The sequence below is a fragment of the Meles meles genome, chromosome 17, assembly GCF_922984935.1.
Source record: "Meles meles chromosome 17, mMelMel3.1 paternal haplotype, whole genome shotgun sequence".
Lineage (NCBI taxonomy): Eukaryota > Metazoa > Chordata > Mammalia > Carnivora > Mustelidae > Meles > Meles meles.
In genome coordinates, this window is record NC_060082.1 from 2,085,647 (window position 1) to 2,106,724 (window position 21,078).

The 21,078-nt window shown below is 62.8% G+C and overlaps 1 protein-coding gene across 1 annotated transcript; it reads left to right on the forward strand.

Moving 5' to 3' along the window:
* Positions 1 to 3,612: 3,612 nt before the first annotated feature.
* BCAN (brevican) lies at positions 3,613 to 20,126 on the forward strand. Its single transcript, XM_045983636.1, has 14 exons — positions 3,613 to 3,810; positions 7,503 to 7,612; positions 8,206 to 8,580; positions 8,860 to 9,034; positions 9,290 to 9,417; positions 9,869 to 10,162; positions 12,428 to 12,661; positions 13,162 to 13,806; positions 16,982 to 17,089; positions 17,670 to 17,828; positions 18,357 to 18,439; positions 18,752 to 18,896; positions 19,162 to 19,352; positions 19,659 to 20,126. The coding sequence occupies exons 2-14, from the start codon at positions 7,522 to 7,524 to the stop codon at positions 19,764 to 19,766; spliced, it is 2,736 nt and encodes a 911-aa protein (XP_045839592.1). The 5' UTR covers positions 3,613 to 3,810; positions 7,503 to 7,521; the 3' UTR covers positions 19,767 to 20,126.
* Positions 20,127 to 21,078: the final 952 nt, after the last annotated feature.

Sequence of the window (21,078 nt, forward strand, 5' to 3'; positions counted from 1 at the left end):
CGCAGGGACCCGGGCTGCAAGAGGCCTGCAGACGGGCCGGCTTTCTCCAGGAGGAGAGCTGGATGTCCTCATGGTCGAGCCGTCCAGTTCCCTCAGCTGTTCTTTGGAGAACAGTCTCGTGGTCCCCTCCGAACATAGGACTTAGGTCCCCTGGCAGCAAGGGTCCATCCACTCCTGCTCAGGGGCTCCCCAAAATGCTGTTCAGCCTGTAGGTCCCACCTCTGTCTCCTCGCCACCCCACCTCCCCTGCCACTGCCCCCCCCCCCCCACCGCTGGCCTTCAGCTGCAGGAGCCCTCAGAACATGGCTGGCCCCTCCCTCGTCTGGGCCGGGGTCCCGCGCTTCCTGGCCCCTTTCAGAAGCTATCAAAGCCACCATTCTCCCAGCACAGCTGTGCCAGCGTCTGGAGCCCTGTGTGTACAGCCCCACTCCCCCGTCCCCGTGGCCGAGGACCCAGGTGCTATGAGAAAGGAACTGAGCTGCCGGGGCCCCACCTCCAAGTCTGGGACAGTGGAGACAGGTGCTCGAGGGGCCATAAGGACAGGCTCTCCCAGGGGCCACTGTGGCTGGGGAGGAAGTGAGGAAGGCCCTGGAGCCAGGGAGGCTATGACTGAGGGGGGTTCTCTTTCCTTAACTTGGGTCATGGCCTCAGCATTGGCCTGGGTGGGGACATTGGTGGGGGAGGGGGAGAGGGAGAGGCAGGAGACTAATTGTTCTCCTCCAGAGAGACTGGAAAACTCCCCAGGGCCCAGGAGGTTGGGAGGCCAGCCAGCTGGGCTGCCCCCCTCTCCCTCCTTCTCTCTGTCTCCATTTCTGTCCCCCAAGAGACAGCTGGGGCCCTGGCAGGAAACCTGGCCTGGACGTCCATCCCTCAGGACACTAGTCATGGTCATGGTCAACCCTAGACACAACCCTACTGCTGTGTGACCCCAGACAGTCACTTCGCCTCTGGGTCTCTCTCCTTGTCCAGAAGATTCTATGGCTCCCTGAGACGTTCTCCTTTCGTTACTGGGGCAGGAAGTTCTGCTTGAAATCTGACTTTAATGCTTCCTGCTTCTGGCGATCCTGATGGTGTCAGTCAGTCCCTGAAGGTCCCTGTTTGAGACCTTGGTGAGGCCCTGGTTCTCACCTCTTCTTAGGAAGGGATGGAAACGGGTGGTGGTGGCGGTCACAGGGCCAGGGGCAGGTGCAAGGAAAGACAGGAAAGACAGTCCCTGACCAGCAGGTGCGTGTTAGCGTGCACTGGAAACGTGCAAGGGTCTGGGGGAGGCACTCGTTGCCTCCCCTGGGAAGCCCTCAGGGAAAGACTCCTCTCTAGGATAATGAGCCCTCCGTCTCATCCCCGGGAGCCGCCCACCGACCTCCTGGCCGGGAGATTCGTGCAGATTGGGGCATGTGTGCGCACGCGCGCGTGGGCACGTGCACACGTGTGTGTGACTGGCAAAGGGAAAGAACGAGATTTTGCTGAGCTTGCCCGCTGGCCAGGTACAGTAGACATTACCCGGAGCGACAGATTCCCTGCAGCTCGTTGCTCAGAAGAGGAAACGATCGAGAAAGGAAGCCCTTCGCAAGGTTTGGCCCCTGTAGCTGGCAAGCGGGGCGGGGGGGGGGGGGGGGGGTTGACCTCAGGGCCCGCGCCTCCGGAGTCCAGGCTCTCAGCAGTCTTCAAGTGGCTGCTCCCTGTTCCCACAGGGCATCTGGGTTCCCACCAGGGGGCTGCCTCTTGGAACAGATTGTCTGGTACCAGCCTGGTCCAACCCCAGCTGCTGCTGCTGGCCTCGGTCAAGGTCGGACTCCCCCAGGGCACCAAAACGTGTGCCCATGCTTCTAGTCCTGAGGGGAGGTGGCAAAGAAGGTCACTTTCTCCGTCTTTCCCCATCACAGCCAGGTTTCCCCGCGGCAAGAACTGTGGCTACATGCCGGTCACCACTAGGATTGAATTGAATTTCAGCCACTTGGTTGTGTGGGCTCAGGCCCCGGGGCGGAGCCGATCCCAGCCCCGGCTGGGGCAGGCTGGAGGCAGGCACCTGCTCTGAGACCGTCCTGGGGGAGGCAGGCTCTCTTTCAGCAGGGGTTGTGAGGTCTGAGGGGAGCAAAGGGAGGTCCTGGGCCTATCAGGTGCTGCTCAGATCTGCCCCAAGGCTGGGTGCCCCCCTCTCCACCGGAGGACTTGGTCCTAAAGTACTGCCTGGTCCATAGTGGACATTCAGTTAACATTTAGGTAATGAAAGGAATCAATGGCAGATGGAGGTCCCTCCTTCCCCAGACCCTGCCAGGCCCCTTGTTCTGTCCTTTCAGGCTCCATCCCTGCCGGGGTCATTTCATTTACCAGAAGACCTACCACCTACCACACCGGGTCCCCCTCTCCTGCCTGTCCAGTAGACGGCTGTCCTGGGAGGGGCCCGACTTCTCCCTGCAGATCCTCAAAGCTCTGGGGAGGAGCTTATTGTGAGCTTCTGCGAAGCCCTCTGGAAGCCAGTCCACAGCCCTGGGAGCAGGAGACCGGGGCGGCTGGGGCATGGAGAGAGGCAGTGCAGAGTCCCGTACAGGCGGGAGGGACTGGGGTGCAGCCTAAATGGAAGCTCAGGGACCTGTCCCGACGATGACTTGCCCTGCAGGCACCCCGCTTTACTCGGGATATTTTGGGGGTGGTGCTGGAGATGATGGGGCTCAAATCCCCCAACAAGCTATCCTCCGTGCCAGCACCAGTATCCAGGGGAGACACTCCAGGCATCTGGCTGTCGATCCCACAGTCCGTGCCAGGGGTTCTGCTTCAAGTCCCAGGAGGGAGGGGGAGACAGCAGGGGGAGGGGCAGAGAGAGCCTGGGAAAGCCGAGCGAAGGGGAGTCTCTGGGGCGTCATTGGTATTCTGGGGACTCCCCCACAGCCGGCGGCACTCAAAGTCCACCCCCTGGCACCAGGCAGCACATCCATGGCACCAGCCCTGGCCAGCCGGCCCTCGGGGCTCCCAGCAACGCCTGGGTTTCGCACTTCGGTTCGCAGGACGGGTGTGCCCGTTCCCGGTGCGCCCCCAGCCCCACGACCGGAGCGTCCCTGACTTGCTTTGCTGAAGCCGCGAATCTGCGGTCTAACCTCCGTCCGACCAGCTGCAAACTCAGCTCCTCCTCTGTGCAGGCAGTGGGCGCCCCCCCAGAGACAAAACCCAATCAGAGCTGCCCACGGGGAGAGGACTACGGTCCTCTGCACTTCATCCGGCCTCCCCAAACCAGCTTCCCTCCAGCATCTTTATGCTCCCGTCATCCTTTCCCTTACTGCCCAAGTCTGAGGCCCTCCGCCTCTCCCCTTGCGCCGCGGGAAGTCCCTCCGGCTGTCTAACTTCCATCCCTCCTGCTGCAGCCTCCCCTCCAGCTCCGCGAGCGCTCTCTCCCCGCCCCTGCTGCCCGCCCTCCCTCCCTGCTCCCCGTGCCCGGCTTCTCCTCCCCAGAACGATGTCCTACTTCGCACGTCCTTGCTCTCGCGGCCGCCGCCGGGAGCGGACGCAGAGGAGGCAGCGGGTCGCGTGACCTTCCCGAGCCCCCCGCGTCCCCGGCCAGGGGGCGGGGGCGGCCCCGGGGAGGGGCGGGGCGGGGGCGGGGGGAAGAAAGGGGGTTTTGTGCGGCGCCCGGCGGCCCGGCGCCCTCTTCCGAACATCCTGCGGGCCCGGCCTCTCGTGCGCCCGCGCAGTTCCCGCCGCAGTCGCCTGCAGCCGCAGGACCGAGCGTGGACCCGGAGGAGAGCCCGGAGGAGAGCCCGGAGGAGGCGGCAAACCCGGCGGTGCCGCCCCCTCGCCCCGGGCCCCCGCAGCCTGCAGGTAGGTGAGCGAGAGCGCAGCCGGGCCGCCCGAGAGCTGGGGGCACCCGCCGGCCGCCCGCGGTCCGCGCCCCCCGACCGCGCAGCCCTGGCCTCCCGCGGCGCACCCAGCCCCCGACCCTGCCAGCCCCCGAGCGCCGCCGCAGCCTCCGGCCCTGCGGTCCGCACCCCTCCGCCGTGTGCGGCCGGACCTGCGTGCCCCAGTCGGCGGGCTGATGGGAACGCCCCCGGCCCCCGCGGCCTCCCTGCTGTGCGCTCGGGTGCCAGCCCCCCGCCCCGACTCCGACCTTGTGCGGGGCAGGCGGGCGGCGGGAGGAGCGGGAAGCAGCCCTTCTGGGGGCCCGCGGGACGACCTCGGCCGGTGGTCCGGGCGCCCACTGGCGCCGGGAGTCCCAACTCTCAGTTAATTGCTCTGTGACCTTGGGCAAATTAGCTGACCTCTCTGAACCTCGGGCTCCGCATCGGTGTAACCTACAGATAGTATTTTTCTCAAAGTTAAGGTTGCCCGTGGGAAGCGTTTTTAAGTGGCCTGGCTGGGAAGAGGGTCGGTAACCAGGAGCCGCAATTCTGGTTACCACTGCTGCTCTCCTTCCTAGCGTGGCGGGTGGGCGGGGACACCCCTGCCCCAGGTCCTTTCCTGTCCCCTGCTCTCCTGCTTCCAACGGGATCAAGAGATTTTGCCATCAGTTTTGTTAGCACCGTTAATACCTGCACGACTTCTATTCCAGAAAAATGCGTAAGATCAAGGGAGGCTGTTAACCCACGACCCACCCACTCTGACCCACGCCCTCCCACAGCATCACCAGCGCCTGATGCTAACTTGGCAGCATCCGCCTTACAGAGCCGAGGAACTGCAGTCGCTGGCTTGTGATGTTGCTGATTGTATTACTAGTTGTGCTTCTGATCACTAGGACTGTTTATGCAATTTCTATAGTGGGTCCTGCAGGCCCGGCTAAGGGATTGGCGGCTGTGGTTGGTGTCGCGTGGCTCGTGTTGCTACTCACACTAAGGCGACAGTGAGAACTTCCCTCCTGCTGCCCTTGCTGCGTACCGGAGCCTGGTTCCTCTAGGGCAGACCTCAGATGGCCAGCCTGGAGTTGGGGAGGGCAGTCAGTGCAGAGATGGGGGTGTTGGACACACACACACACACACACACACACACATGGCCTACTCTTGATCTTAATCCTCTGTGGATTGGGTCTTCAAGCCTGGGAGGGAGCTGGACTCAGCAGTCAGACGGGCATGACAACGTAACAAGAGGGAAGCTGCCTGAACAAAATGCAAGGCAAGGGCAGAAATCCTGGAGCTGGACAGAGGGTCGGTGTGGCATCAGGGACAGGAAGCCCCCTTAAATGCCGAGCTCTCCAAGTTAGAGATGGAGAGGGCGTGTGCTCTGGAGGACAGCAGAGGGGCTGGAGAAGGCCCGGGCCCGCTCCCTGCCCCAAGCCCAGGTCTGCGGCTGGTGCCCGCTGAGGGGATGCCATAATTTTCCCAGGAGGGAGCTGAGGCCCAAGCTGGGCGGGGTTGGCAGTGGGGTGGGGGGCAGTGCAGATGCCTCTGATCATGAGAACCAGACAATCCAGGCCCCCTCTTGACCCCTCTGGTCAGTGACTCCCACTGGGTGGGATGACCCCCTTATTCCTGTGGCACCAGGCCTTCACCAGCCTCAGACCCTCTCCCTTTACTCCTTCACCTTCAAAACAGAGGTGAAAGGGGGGTCCAGGCTGTGGGTCCCAGAGTGGCTCCAAATATATGGGTTTCTGGGCCGCCTGTCGGAGAGCTGGGACCCAGGTCTGTGAGCTGCTCCAGCTCAAGCCCAAAGAGAGGGGAGGGAAGGCTCCAGAAACGGGCCTGGCCAGGACCTCTCTCTCCCAGCTCACAGGCAAGGTGAATAGTCTGCCCAGCGCCCAGCACGGACTGGCCACCCATGCCGAATGGTCCCCCACCTACCCCAGAAAGCGGTCCTCCCAGGTGCCCCCATGCGCAGAGCTGGGCTCAGCAGCCTCTGGTCTGGCCCCATAGAGAAAGACCCTAGACATTTAGCTTCCGTCACTCCTTCCCCAAGTGTGACCCTGAAGAGATGAAGCCCAGCCTTAATGGGGGAAGGGCGGTGTTGTCGGTGGGGAGGCTTTTGGAGGAGGATCTGAGATCCCTCGGAGAGTTGGGGAGGAGAGAGGAATGTCCCAGCCGCTCAGGCTCCAGACAGGGAGATGTGCGGGAAGGCAGAGCCTAAGAGGCCTAAGAAGATGGGGGTCGAACAGTGGCCTGGAGTGGGAATGAACCTGAGCACTAGGAAGTCTTGCTTGTAGTCTGACTTGCATCCCTCCTGCTGGGACACTCACCTTTTCCATGGCAGACCCGGGTCTGCATGCATTTCGACGAGCCCGACCCGTACGGATGCTGGACACTAGTTCCCCAGCCTTCCCTCCTGCGGACACCTTGGCCCGGTATCTGACTTGGCTTTGCTGGGGACCAGGGTCAGCCCTAGCCCTCTCTGGGTCCCCTTTCTCCGTGTCACCCCTGCATCCCTCCATTATGAGTGTGCAGGTGCCTTGAGATCTTCAGAGGGCTAGTGTGGATTCTCAGAGTGTCCGATAGCCAAGGGCAGGAGGGACATGGCCCCTCCCATTTGGTCTCACCCTCCTTTAGGCGCCCCCCCCCGAGCCTAGGCCTGGGGTGGGGGAAGGGAGAGGCTGGATGGAGGCCAGACTGGCAGAGACAGGGGCTTTGTCCCAGCCGGTTTCTGAGCCAGGAGATCCGGTGGGAAAGCCCGTGCCAGGCAGAAAGGAAGGCTGGGAAGAAGGGAGAAGGCAGCCAAGGAGGGGGCGGAGGATGCTACCAGTAAAGAGAAGAGTTTCCTTATAAGTAACCATGGGGTAGGGGGAGGCCAAGGAGGGGCAGGGCTAGAGAGAAGTTGCACATTGCCCAGGTTCAGTCTAGGAGGCCTTCCTGGAGGAGGCTAGGTGGTTACAGTACTCAGGGTGGAAGGGCCAGGAAGGGAATCCTGGAGGGATACTGGGGGAGGAGGAGGTTCTGGGTTCAAAGAGGGAGTCTGGCATGGGAGGAGCACAGGGGGTTGGTTTTGTTTTTGTTTTTAAGATTTTATTTATTTATTTTTCAGAGACTGAGAGAGCACAGGCAGGGGCAGCAGCAGGTAGAGGGAGAAGCAGGCTCCCCGCTGAGCAGGGAGCCCGACGCAGGGCTCGATCCCAGGACCCCCGGATCATGACCGAGCCAAAGCCAGACGCTTCACCATCTGAGCCCCGCAGGCGCCCTGAGCACAGGGGTTGTTAAGTACAATCGCACCCACCACGCATACTACCAGCATTTATTGAGCTCCTACAGTGTACCTGGAGCTGTGCGTCTGTGCAGGGGTTTTAGGATAGACAGGGCTCTAAAGTCCATAGCCTCATCATGCCCCCAGAGGTGGTGGCCATTCCTGTACAAGTCGGCCAACCAAGGCCCAGAGAGGTTAAGGACCCGGCCTCAAGTCATGCAGCAAGTTCACGACTAGAACCTGGTCTTGGTTCCAAGGAAGAACCTCCTAGTGGGGAGATAGGATCGGAAACAAGGGAGTTAACATGAGGCGGGAACAGCGGGCTTCTGGGCCATGACATGCGTGAGTCCAGCTGGATGTGGTTGGGAGCCCGGGGAAGTCCATCTTGAGGTCTAACCTCGTCTTTCCTCCTCAAGTCCCTCCACCAGCCTGAGCATGGCCCCGCGGTTCCTGCCCCTGCTGGCAGCTCTGGCCCTGGCCCAGGGCCCTGTGGCCTTAGCTGATGCCCTGGAGGGGGACAGCTCAGGTAAGCAACCGCACTCAGGGTCACTGTCTCTGTCCCCCGAATCGCCCCTGTGGAAGGGGGTGGTCTTGGAGGACCCAGGGAGAGAGGATTAGGGGCACTGAGGGGAAAGCCTGGTCTGGGACACTTGGAAACAATGGAAGAACCGTGGGCTCTGGGTGAGGAGGGAAAACTTGGGGCAAGGGCCGGGAGGGGCAGCAGGTGCAAGGCCGCCCGTCTCTCGGGTCTGGGGCCTGTAGATGGGCTGGGGAGGCAGAAAGGGGTAGAGGGGGGAGAAATCCTAAAGTGAGTCTGAAGGAAACAGGGGAGACTGAGGCCAGGGCTGGAGGACCTGGGGAGCAGAGTAGACCTGGGCTGGGCCCCCGGGGACTCTGGAGCGGTTCTGGAGCGGTACTGGGCTGCTCTCTGGGAGAACTGACTGGGACACCTGGGGGCAGCTCTGCAGAGTGTCCGGGGTGGTCCTGGGGCCCTAGAGGCCGGCACGCGCGGCCCTTGGGGTGGGTGGCAGGGATCCCGGGGCTGGGAGATAGGGTGGGACGGTGCGGACCCTCGCGCCCACCAGTTCCAGCTGGCCCCGCCCACTCCCCCACCCGCAGAGGACCGGGCCTTCCGCGTGCGCATCGCGGGCGACGCGCCACTGCAGGGTGTGCTGGGCGGCGCCCTCACCATCCCGTGCCACGTCCACTACCTGCGGCCGCCGCTGCGCCGCCGGGCCGTGCTGGGCTCCCCGCGGGTCAAGTGGACCTTTCTGTCCGGCGGCCGCGAGGCCGAGGTGCTGGTGGCGCGGGGGCTGCGCGTCAAGGTGAGCGAGGCCTACCGGTTCCGCGTGGCGCTGCCGGCCTACCCGGCGTCGCTCACCGACGTGTCCCTGGCGCTGAGCGAGCTGCGGCCCAACGACTCGGGCATCTACCGCTGCGAGGTCCAGCACGGCATAGACGACAGCAGCGACGCCGTGGAGGTCAAGGTCAAAGGTGAGGGCCGGAGGAGGGAGGTTCGGGCAGGGAGGGGGAAGCCCACCCAGGTGGAAGGCACCCACAGAGCTGGAAAAGGAGTGAGTAGATACAGGCCTTGGTCACCTCGTTTCTCTCTGCGGGGTGCAGGGAATCCTGCTCACAGTCTAACCTAAGCCCCTCCTGCTGTCCGGTGAGCACCGTTTGGACTTGACTCCTCGTGTATAGGGAGTGACAAGGAGGGCGAGGGGAGGCCGGTGTGGGGGTGATCCTGCCTCAGGGCTCCTCTCTGCCCCCCAGGGGTCGTCTTTCTCTACCGGGAAGGCTCTGCCCGCTATGCTTTCTCCTTCACGGGGGCCCAGGAGGCCTGTGCCCGCATCGGAGCCCGCATCGCCACCCCGGAGCAGCTCTACGCCGCCTACCTCGGGGGCTATGAGCAGTGTGACGCGGGCTGGCTGTCCGACCAGACCGTGAGGTGGGTGGGCGGCTGGGGACCAGGGGCTTCTAGTTGTAGCTGAGCTCTCGGTGGGCCCTGGTTCAGCAGGGACTGCCTGATGTCTCAGCCTAGCCATCCGGCTCCCACTGCCTCCAGGCAATGAGGGCGGCCTGCCCTGGGGTAGGGGGTGTCCCTGCAGAACCGGGCAGACAGCTGGCTGCCTTGAAGGGAGTGGGGTTCAGAAGGGGTATCCCTGGAGGACTCCCTGATGAAGGCGTCTGTACTCGCTCTCAGGTATCCCATCCAGACCCCACGAGAAGCCTGTTATGGAGACATGGATGGCTTCCCCGGGGTCCGGAACTACGGAGTGGTGGACCCGGACGACCTCTATGATGTCTACTGCTATGCCGAAGACCTAAATGGTGATTGGGGGTGAGGGGTTCTCGGGTTAGAGCCCCTTCTCCGGGGCTGGCCGGAGCTCCTCCTGGGGCCTCCGCTGGACCTATCATCCCTCGTGTTCAAGCGGGCATCCGGGGGGGCTTCCAAAGAAAGAAGCTGGTCCTGCCCTCCAAACACTGTCATGGAAGCAAGTTCATGGCCAAAGCCTCAGACAGGTCGGAGACTGAGTCTGACACCTGCCGTGCCTCTCTCTACCTCTCAGCCTCCCCGGGCCTCACTTTCCTTCTTCGCAGAGTGAGGAAGTGGAGCCAGCCCCTCTGCGTGATTTCATCCCAAGGTTCCACTCAGGCTTTGACCCCGAAAGAGGGGAGTTGACTCCGTGTCCCCGATGCGGAGACGGAGGCCTGGAGAAGCCAGCCAGGGTGGACGGGGCTGCCGGCTTTCCCGGTGACACAGCCTCCTCTTTCCTGCCAGGAGAGCTGTTCCTGGGCGCCCCTGCAGGCAAGCTGACGCTGGAGGAGGCACGGGCGTACTGCCGGGAGCGGGGTGCGCAGATCGCCACCACCGGCCAGCTGTACGCCGCCTGGGACGGCGGCCTGGACCGCTGCAGCCCAGGCTGGCTGGCCGATGGCAGCGTCCGCTACCCCATCGTCACGCCCAGCCAGCGCTGCGGGGGCGGCCTGCCTGGTGTCAAGACGCTCTTCCTCTTCCCCAACCAGACCGGCTTTCCCAACAAGCACAGCCGCTTCAACGTCTACTGCTTCCGAGGTGAGCGGCCTCCCTGCAGGGGCTGAGGCCAGCCTGTCTCTGTCGGCGACCCAGAGCTGAGCCTGGAAGTCCCACTGCTGCTTGGGCTGGTGTCTCTCGGGTCTTTGCCGCTTGCCTGAAGGAGCGCTGGGTGACGCTCGGCTTGGCACCTCGGGCTCTCTTTCCGCTGATGCCCTCTGGCTTGAGCTGTGTGGCCTCAGGGAGGGCTTGCCCCCTTGTGCCCCTCACCTGCCTTCCCTTCGGCCACCCATGGCTTTGCCTCCCCAGTGCCAAAGCCGCCTCTTCCGTATTGGGAGGTTGGAGAGGTTTCCATTTCTGGGCAGCTCATTAGTAGAGCAGAGATTTTTTTTTTTAAGATTTTATTTATTTGACAGACAGAGATCATAAGTAGGCAGAGAGGCAGGCAGAGAGAGAGAAGAGGATGCAGGCTCCCCACTGAGCAGAGAGCCCGATGCGGGGCTTGATCCCAGGACCCTGGGATCATGACCCGAGCCAAAGGCAGAGGCTTTAACCCACTGAGCCACCCAGGCGCCCCTAGAGCAGAGATTAGGGACAATCTCTGAATCCAATGAATGGTCTGATCCAGTTACTGTCATGCTCTCCAGAGCTCTCATGACGAGGGGGCGGGGGGGGGGGGGAGTCCGGAACCTTCAGCTTGATGGTCTCAGATCTTTAGCCACTAAGGGTTGATGGACAGACACAAGTCCTCCCCATAGGGAGCAGGTTCTCAAGGACCGCTGGGCGTAGAGATGGCTTTCTGACCACATCTTAACATTGGGGCCTGGCAGGAAGGCAGTGCCTGGGACCCCCAAAGGCACAGGGCCCCGACCGAGGGTGGCGGATAGTCACGGGGCGTTCTCAGTCCTCGCCGCACTCGTGAGCCCGCGGTGCTGGTGGGGCTGGAGGCGGAAGTGGAAGGAGAATGCACAGCCCCGACCTTCAGGGAGCTTCTAGTCTGAAGGGGAGATAAGATGCCTTGCTCCCAGTATGAGGGGAGACTGAGAGAAAAGCATTACTTCCGCTGGGCTCGATCCACAGACATATTGAGCCCGGGGCAAGGGAGCGGTGGGGAAATGAAGTCCGTAGCAAGGCAGGTCCGTCTGGGAAGGCGGACTGGAAGAAGGTTCACGGTGACGATCATAATTACAGTGAGCAGCTGGGAACAGGTGGAGGACAGAGGTGGGCAAAGGTACGGCTTCGTTTGCCTGGCAGGAGACAGGCTCCCTGGAGCAGGTGATGGGGGCGGGACAGGCTGTGCAGTCACATCTGGCTGAGCGCAGACAGCCCTCAGGGCTTTTCTTAGCCCAGTTCCACCGCCGCTTCATTGATTTTCTGATCTTCCTTCTCTTCTCCAAAGACCAGGTTATCCTTTGCAAAGCCCCAGTGGTCTGAAGGCAGCAGTTCCCGGAAGGACGTGGCAGTACCTCCCTTTCCCTTCCTGCCCCAATGCTGAGACCCTCAGGTGGTGACTGTTGGATGTCCTTCCTGGACTCCACCCTTCAGCTCTCCCGCGTAACGGCCCTCTGTCCCCTTCCATTTAGAAAACCTGGGGGTCCTTGTGCCTTGCTCCACGAGCAGGGTCCCACAGCGCAGAGACCACCGGTCCAGCCTTCTTCCTCCACCCCTTAATCAGGAAACTGTCTCTCTTGGGCCTTTCCTGACAGCTCTGTCTAAAGTAGTACTTCTCACCATTCTATCTCCTTACCCTGCCTAATTGTTCTTTTAAAAAAAATTTTTTTTTTAGATTTCATTTCTTTATTTGACCAAGACACAGCAAGAGAGGGAACACAAGCAGGGGGAGTGGGAGATAGAGAAGCAGGCTTCCCGCTAAGCAGGGAGCCCGATGCGGGGCCTGATCCCAGGACCCTGGGATCATGACCTGAAGTGAAGGCAGACGGTTAATGACTGAGCCACCCGGGCGCCCCTAATTGTTCTTTGTATGATAACTTTATGATACATGCTTATTTGTTTATTATGTGTAGCTAGGCAGGAGGCTTGCTGGCTTTTCTCCACTGTATCCTCAGTGCCCAGAAGAATGCTTGGCCTGCCACATGGTGGGCCCTTGATTGATGCTTGAGGAATAGGTGGTGAACTCCCTCCCACAGTGCTCCCTGGGTCCCCCAGGTCCTCCACAAAAAGGCTGAGTGAGAATCGGGACTCTCATGGTCTTTGAGTCTAGCCCAGAGACGGTGGGTCTCTCCCACCCCTGTGGCTGCAGGACCAAGCCGCCTGGTCAGCTTCCCATTGGCAATTCCCTCCTGACAGACTCCGCCCAGCCGTCCGCCATGCCTGAGGCGTCGGACCCAGCGTTGGACCCAGCCTCTGACGGGCTGGAGGCCATTGTCACGGTGACAGAGACCCTGGAGGAACTCCAGCTGCCTCAGGAGGCCGTGGAGAGCGAGTCCCGGGGAGCCATCTACTCTATCCCCATCGTGGAGGATGGAGGGGGCGGGAGCTCCACTCCAGAAGACCCAGCAGAGGCCCCGAGGACCCTCCTTGGTAACCGAATCCCCTAGTAAGAGAAGTCAGGGGTGCGGGTGAGAGCCCCGGGTGCTGCACGACTTGTCTGTCCTTTCTCAGCCGCTCCGTGACGCAGGGCGTGTCTCCAGGGCTCTCCCAACCTTTGCCTTTCCAGCACATTCCACTCCCGACTCTCCGGGTCTGGGAAGGAGGGTGCTCCTTCCTTTGTTCCCTCCTCCCCCCACCCACCCAAAATAGACTAGAGATTTCAAGCCTGGGAGAGAGAGAGAGAACAACCGTGTTTTTTCCCTGGGCTGATGACAGCTCACCGAGCCTCCTCCGGGTAGTCTCGATATTGCTGCTCAGGTTGAAGGTCTTCTGGTGGGGAACGGAGGCAGCCTCTCCCAGGGACAGCCTTTCCCCTGGCCGCCCCAGGCCTCACCCCGGCCCCCCAGCCCCTGCTTCCCTCCCCGCCCCGGCTGTTGTGGGGGTGGGGCCTGGCGCTGTCCCTGGTGCTGAACCACCTGTGCTTTGTCTAGAATTCGAGTCGCCATCCATTGTACCTCCCCTGGGGTCCTCTGAAGAGGAAGGCAAGGCTTTGGAGGAAGAAGAGAAATACACGGATGAAGAGGAAGAAGACGAGGACGAGGAGGAGGTGGAAGATGAGGGCCTGTGGGCCTGGCACAGTGAGCTCAGCAGCCCAGATCCGGAGACTCCCCTCCCCACGGAACCAGCCGTAGAGGAATCGCTCTCCCGTGCCTCCCCCCCACCAGCCAGTGCAGTCCTACAGCCTGCTGCGTCGCCACACCCCGATGGAGAGCCAGAGGCTCCCAGGCCTCCAAGGGTCCTTGGACCACCCACTGAGACTCTCCCCGCTCCCAGGAACGGGAAACTGACGCCCCTGCCGCCTTCCACTCCGGCCGGGGAGAGAGAGGTGGGGGAGGAGGCTGGTGGTCCTGAGCTGTCTGGGGTCCCTCGAGGAGAGAGTGAGGAGGCAGGGAGCTCTGAGGATACCCCTGCCCTGCTTCCAGCCACACGGGCCCCCGAGGGTGCCAGGGAACCGGAGGCCCCCTCTGAAGAGAATTCTGGAAGAACTGTCCCAGCAGGGACCTCAGTGCGGGCGCAGCCGGTGCTGCCCACTGACAGCGCCAGCCGAGGTGGAGTGGCCGTGGCCCCCTCATCAGGTAACTTTGCCCAAGGCTCAAACTCCCTCTTTCTCCTTCTTCCCTTTCTCCCCCTGAAGTTCTGGGTCACATGACCTATGGTCCTCTGACCCCCATTACCCCAGCGTCTCCTGTCCTTTGCCTTCGTCTCCTACCTGTGGGTGTCCAGTCTTGGGTGCCGCATCTGTGACTTCCAACCCCGCTCTCTGATTTCTCGCCTCATGACCCCCAACCCCACCGTCCCACCCTGTGACTCCAGCCTCCCAACTGACCACTTGCGACCCTTTCTTGCCCTTGTCTCTCCACCTGTGACTCACCAGCCTCACAGACCACCCCCATCCTCAAGCACCGTAGATGCCCTGGGGCCTATTGTATTCTTGGGGCCCAGGCTCCTCTCCTGCTGCCCCTCCCCCTCCTGCATACCACCCCCTTTAGCCACCCCTTGGACAACAGGGAGGCCTGGGATTCCGTCCCTGCCCTCAGCCTCTGGGGTCTAGGAGAGCCCGTATCCCCACAGAGCCTTAAGCGTCTACTTCTGTGAAGTATTTTTTTTGACTGTTTCATGGAAAACAAGCCTTGGAAATAAATCTCTATTAAACCACTTTATAACCAAAACTCTGGCACCCTCTGTCTCCACCCCCAGCTGTCTGCCCTTTTCATCCCTCGCATTTGTGTCGCAAGTCTGGGCAGCTGTCCGATGCTCCCCCTCCTGCCCTGTCTCTCCCCGCCCCCTCCCTGCTCTCTGCGCCTCTCTTCCTTCTCAGCCAGTGCCCCTTCCCGTCCTCCCCTTCTAACACACTCGCTGGTCCTCCATCCTGCCTCTCAGGCTCCTCCTCTGCCTTCCTTCCTGACGCCAAGAGCCCAGCTCTGATTGGGGCTGCTGGGAGTCATAGTTCCTGACTCCTGATGGGGAGAAACTTCCACCAGCCTGAGAGGGAGAGAGAGAGAGAGAGAGTGAGTGTGTGTGTGTGTGCACATGTGTGTTCATTTCTGAGCCATCTTGAAGGCTTCTGTCTAGAGCCAGACATACAGACTAGTGATGGAGAAAGTCCATCTTAGCATAGAAGCCCATCCCTGGCCCCGGCCTCCCCCACCGCAACTTAGCAGGGGGATGGGATCTGACTTCCATCCCACTGCCCCCCCCCCCCACGGACCCTGCCGTAATGAGCACCTCGCCACCCCTTGGAAGACTCTCACTCTCCCTGAACCCAAAAGTTCTCAAAGTCCCTGACGCTGGAGAAGACACAATGCAGGATGCCAGGACAGAGAGGAACTGCAGAGGGGAAGGAGTAGGAGTCAGATTCCGGGGTCCGAGAGAAGTCCCACGGACTCAGGGAAGGTTGAGCTTACCAGCGGAGACCCCTGGCGAAGGCTGGGTTCTTCTCAGTCCCTGCATTGCCCTCCCTAGGTGGTCCAGGATGGATAGGGCCCCTGCATCACACCCGGCCCGCGCATCGGGCTCGCGCATTTCAACCATTGGCTCCCTGCCCAGCTGGCCTCGGAGCTTGGAGCTCAGTGCCGTGTGGGTTGGGAGGCAGTTTGGTGAGAAGAGAAGCAGCAGTGGGAGTCTCTGCAGTGTCTTAGCCCACCTGGAGGCCCAGGGATATCCTCTGGCATGCTCCTGCAGCAGGAGGGAAGAACTTTCTGGGTGTGTGTAGCATTGGCCCGAACATGGGAAGGAAGGAGAGTGGAACATCTCAAGAGGGGCTCCTTCACCTCCGCTCTGTCTGTCCTGGCTCAGGTTCTGCCTCCCCCAGCCAGGGGAGGGACCTCATGGCCTGGGTGGGGAACCAGGTCTGGAATCTCTGTCCCCCAGGAAAGTGTGAGGGAAGGAACGGGGGCTTCAGGACGCCTACCCTCTGTGGGGCCTGGTGCTTAGCGGGTTAAGTGAAACACCTCTCCTCCCCCTTTGCCCCGGAGCTAGTGCAGGCAGCTTGGAGGGGAGGTGAGAGAGTGGGGTGCTGGAGCAGCTGATTCATTGCACCCCAAACAGCTTGGTCATCCCAGCAGCATTCTTGGACTCAGCTCCAGCTTCCCCTCCTCCTCCCCCGCAGAGGGAGGCACAGGGGGCCTTGCCCTCGGATGCTCGGCACAAGGCACAGTCTGAAGGGCCCCAGGCAGGGCTGACCCCCTCCCAGCTGTGAGCCCAGCCCTGCCCTGTCAGCCTGTGGGGCAGTCTTCCCCGTCCCGGACCAGGAGGAGTGACATCTGCCCATCCAGCGCCCCGGCCTGGTGTAAAGGCAGCCACCAACTGTCCCGGGATCCAGAGGGAGAGAGCCCAGAGGGGAAGGCAGGTGACCCAGCCAGACCACAGACAGCAGGCCTTCAGGGTCCTGTGTCAGTCTAAGAAGCCTGGAGGAGAGAGTGCCAGAAGAAGGGAGAGAGGGGGATCAGAGGGCTTTCTGGGCTGGGGAATTGATACGAAGGGGAGGCAAGAGACTGCACGGTGCTGAGAGATGTGAGGAGCTGCTGTAGGACAGTGGGGGCCCTGCCGCTTCGGATTGGGGGCGGGGGGGTAGGGGGAGAGGACGATTAGGGCATAGACCCAGGGGAAATACGTCAGTTCTTCACTACGATAGTGCTTCCCATTGGTGCTTCTGGGGCTGCCTCTGTGCGCCCCGCCCCAACTGCCGAAGGAATAGCTAGCCCTCCCCCACCCCAGTATCAGGTCCCAGAAGCAGTGAAGTACAGACCCCAGCTTCTGCTGCTGCGGTGACAGTCCTCTCCTCTGGTGTCTCCCAGCCCACCTAAACTGTACCGAGCTGTGCAGGCACCTGGCCCCAAGACAGGCGAGTGGGGGACTAGCCTCCAGGCCCAGAGAGGTGAAGTGACCTGCGCAATGTCCCTCAGCAGGGCCAGGAGCCACAGGAGAGTCCAGATCTCATCCATGGCCCAGTGTCTTACCCTTTCATGGGGTTGGGTCCTGAGGGCCTTCCTGACCACCTTCCCCAGCCTGTTACACTGAGCCCACACTGGTGGCCACGAGAATGGCCAGCACAGGGCTGAGTCGATGCTGGGGGGCGGTGGTCAGTGTGGGAGAGAAACCCAGAACTTAGGTCTGGGATGACTTTTAAGGTGCTGTGATAGCTCCCAAGACAAGGAGGCTGGGGCTGTGAACTCTGAACCCTTCCCCGGGGGTTCGGGCTGCAGCGTTGTGCCCCCCTGCTCCCCCTACCTCACTTCTCTCCCCCTTCAGGTGACTGTGTCCCCAGCCCCTGCCACAATGGTGGGACGTGCTTGGAGGAGGAGGAGGGGGTCCGCTGCCTGTGTTTGCCTGGCTATGGGGGGGACCTGTGTGATGTTGGTGAGTGTGTTGAAGGGTGGGGTGTGGGGGGGGAGTTGGGGGTAGATCTGAAGCCTGGCTCCGTGGCAGTGAGCTTGCTCTGCATCCAGGACGGAGGGCACTGGTTTGGGGCTTGTCATTCATGAATCTCCATTTTAAGCAAATCACATAACCTCTCTGAGCCCTAGCCTGGATTTCCTCATCTGTTAAGTGGAACCCCTTAAAGGCACACATGCCTTTCTCAAGTGGTCTGGAGCGAGGAGTGTGTTGCCTACCCGTGCGCCTGGCAGGGGGTCCCTACTTGTCACTTCTCTCCTGGGAAGGTGGGAGGTCACAGCCCCCTAGGATGGAGGGTTGCGGGGACCCAGGCCAGGACACCCGCCCTCACCCTCGTTGGTCCCTGGAGCTCAGAGGACGAAGCCAATCAAGGCCCCCTGCCCCGGGGATCCTCAGGGCTCCTCCTTGCCCCCTTTCGGGGCTGGCCCTCGGGCAGGGACCGCTGGCCCCTTAGCCCCGCCCCTGCGGCCGCGGCGGGAGAGGCCCAGTCCCTTAGAGAGGACGTGCCCCGCCGGCCTCAGCGAGCCGCCCCTCTGTGCCCCAGGCCTCCGCTTCTGCAGCCCTGGCTGGGACGCCTTCCAGGGCGCCTGCTACAAGCACTTCTCCACGCGGAGGAGCTGGGAGGAGGCGGAGACCCAGTGCCGGCGGCTCGGCGCGCACCTGGCCAGCATCAGCACGCCCGAGGAGCAGGACTTCATCAACAGTGGGCTGGGGCGGGGCGGGAGGGGACCCGGCGCCCGCCCTTCCTCACTCACTCCTTAACCCTTCACTAGCCGTCCGTGAGTGCGGATCAACTATCGCCCTCATTAACCCGGGCCCGCGCCCCGGTTTCCTTCCCTCATTCATTCCCGTCCGGGAATAGCTCCCCGCGGGGGAGCGGGCTTCGGCCGACGGGGCCGGCGGCCGCGGTGCACCTGCAGCGGCCCGACGCCCCCCGCGGCCGCGCCCCCCTCCCCGCCTCTGCCCCCTCCGCCGGCCCCCGACGCGTTCCCCGGCTTCCCCCCTCTGGCCCCGCTGATGTTTTCCCCCCCGCACCGCTGCCGCCCGCCCGGGCCCTGCTTCTTCGGTGCGCGGGCAGAGGCCGGACCGGCCGCTGGGAAAGCGCGGAAGCGCCTCGGGGTCCGGCGGGAACGAGCCTCCCCAGCCCCGGGCCGCGGGGAGCGGGGAGCGGCGCCACCTGCTGGCAGCCGGGCTCACCGCACACCTGCGCCCGCCCGCCCCTCCTCCCCAGGTCGATACCGCGAGTACCAGTGGATCGGGCTCAACGACCGCACCATCGAAGGCGACTTCCTGTGGTCAGACGGCGTCCCCCTGGTGAGAGGCCCCGGCTGTCCCTCAGCGGCCTGGGTCGCTTCTTCCAAGCCCTCCTGCCCTCCACCCCCAGTGACCTCATCCCTCGCCCTCCTCTCCGGGCCCCTTCTCTGTCCCTCTTCTCCCTGGGGCGGCCTCCCTTCCTTGCCTTCCTTTCTTCCCATTATTCCCCCCACCAAAGCCCGCGAGCTGTTCCTTCACCTCCTGGGCCCCCACTCCCCATCCCCCACGCCCTGCCTCTTAGTGCCCCTCCCACCCTCCTCAGGCCCTCTAGGTCCCTCCCTCCCCCTCACCCCCCCCATGCCGTCCCCCCAGCTCTATGAGAACTGGAACCCTGGGCAGCCTGACAGCTACTTCCTGTCCGGAGAGAACTGCGTGGTCATGGTGTGGCATGATCAGGGACAATGGAGTGATGTACCCTGCAATTACCACCTGTCCTACACCTGCAAGATGGGGCTGGGTGAGGCCGGGCAGGGGGGAGGAGGAAGCGCCAGGGGCCCGCTGCCGAGGTGTGTGTAGAAGGAGGGGTCAGAGCTACGGAAGAATCAGAAATGTGTCCCCGGCCATGCGCAAGGGGGAGATAACAAACGAGGTGGGTCCACTAGGAACCTCTGCTCTTTTCTGCATCACATTGTGGCCCACTGCCCTCCTCATCCCGATTCTGGGAACTGTCACCCACAGAGCCAGGCTCCCAGTTCTTGACTGTGTCCCCCCTGCCCCTGCAGTGTCCTGTGGGCCTCCACCAGAGCTGCCCCTGGCCCAAGTGTTTGGTCGCCCACGGCTGCGCTACGAAGTAGACACGGTGCTTCGCTACCGGTGCCGGGAGGGGCTGACCCAGCGCAACCTGCCACTGATCCGCTGCCAGGAGAATGGCCACTGGGAGCCCCCCCAGATCTCCTGTGTGCCCAGGAGGCCTGTGAGTGCCAGGAGGACGCAGGTGGGGAGTAGCCAGCAGTAGCCCTGGGCTCTAGTCCCAGCTCAGCCAGCTGCTGGCTGCGTGACCTCGCAGCCATCGTGGCTGCCTTTGGAGGCAGCGGGAAAGAGGCGGGTGCTCTGGGGTCCCTTTCAGTGCTGAGGTCTGAGAGCACTGGCCACACTCTGGGCTCTTACTGGCTGAGCCAGGGCAAGTGTTTCGATGAGATCATAACCCCGGAGGGCAGGCTCTCAGAAGAGACACAGGCAGGAGCCCAGCATGCAGAGTGAGTGTGGGTGTCTTTCCCAGGCTCGAGCTCTGCACCTGCTGAAGGCCCCAGAAGGACATCAAGGCGGGCTACTGGGACGCTGGAAGGCACTGCTGACCCCTCCTTCCAGTCCTGCTCCGCGTCCCTAGAGAGCAAGGCCTTCAACCCGGCTGCTCCCAGCACTGCCCTCTCCCCCTACCCTCTCCCCATCACGGGAAGTGACAATAGGAGAGGAGTGGGGCTGGAGTCTGGGTGACGGTGGTTGAGGGGTTTGTGGGCAGTACCTGGGCAGTTCCCTCTCACCCCTACCATGGGCATCAGGTCCCCCCCCAGGGCCTCAAGGAAGTCCCTAAGTGCCTCAACAGCCCTCTCCTTGCCAGCCATCATGTCCCATCCTTTCCCCTGGGTGGCACCTGATCCGCTCACGCTCATGTGTCCCAGGGAATGGGTTTGCAGGACAGATGACCTGTGTAACCAGCAGGAAATAAAGCCGCTTGGAGCACAGGCAAGTTCGATGCTTCTGTGTGAGAGGGAAGGAGATGAGAGGGGTTGGGCTGGGCCTCCCGGGTTATTGATCAGCTTCTGAAGGTCAGAGAGGTTCCCAAGAGGTCAGTGGAGAGAACAGTGCTGGCACAGAGTGGCCCGGTACGCGTGTACGGAACGAAGGAGCTCGCAGGGCCTGGCCGACGGGATTAGCGTGTTTGGAAGGAGCTGGAATGCCAGAGTGCCCGGTCAAGCGGACCTGCACAGTCTGGGGAGGGAGAGGGATGGAGAGCCCAGAGGAAGGCGGGGAGACCGGTGCCTTGGTGGCCCGGTTCTGAGGTTCCCAAAAGGGGCGGTTCCTCTCAGGGACGAGGGTGAGAGTGAAGGGAATGCAGGTCTGGGGGCCGGACTGCAGGAAACAGGGATTGGGGCAGCAAGACCAGGGCCGGGGAGACGCCCCCAGCCCTGCTGTGCGCTCGGCTCCGCGAAAGACCTGGCAGGGCTCCCGGCTGTGACCGACAGAGGGCGCTGCGGACGCAGGCACGGCGGGCTGAGAGCGCCGCGTGCGCCTGCGTGAGTGCGGCCGGGCGGGAGGAGCCGCAGGAGTCCCGGGAGGCCGCCAGGGGGCGCCGCGACCCCTCGTTGCGAGCCGCGCGGGTGGGGACGGGGCGGCGGGGCGGAGGGTGACTTCCGGCCAGGGCGCGCGGACGGCGCGGGCTGAGTCGGCGGAGGCTGCGGTGGTGAGGTCACCGTCGGCAGTGGGGAGAGGACGGCGGTGAGCGCGTGCGTACCTCCGCGCCTTGGCCGGGGCGGACCCCTGCGGCGGCGGGCGCTCCCCGCACGCGGTCACACGCGGTCACACGCTTGCACACGCGGTCACACGCTTGCACACGCGCTGGGGCTGCCCTCCGTCGTGCCCCCTGCGCAATTCTGATTCCTCCTCCTGCAAGCCGGGAAAACCTGGCGAGACTCGGAGGA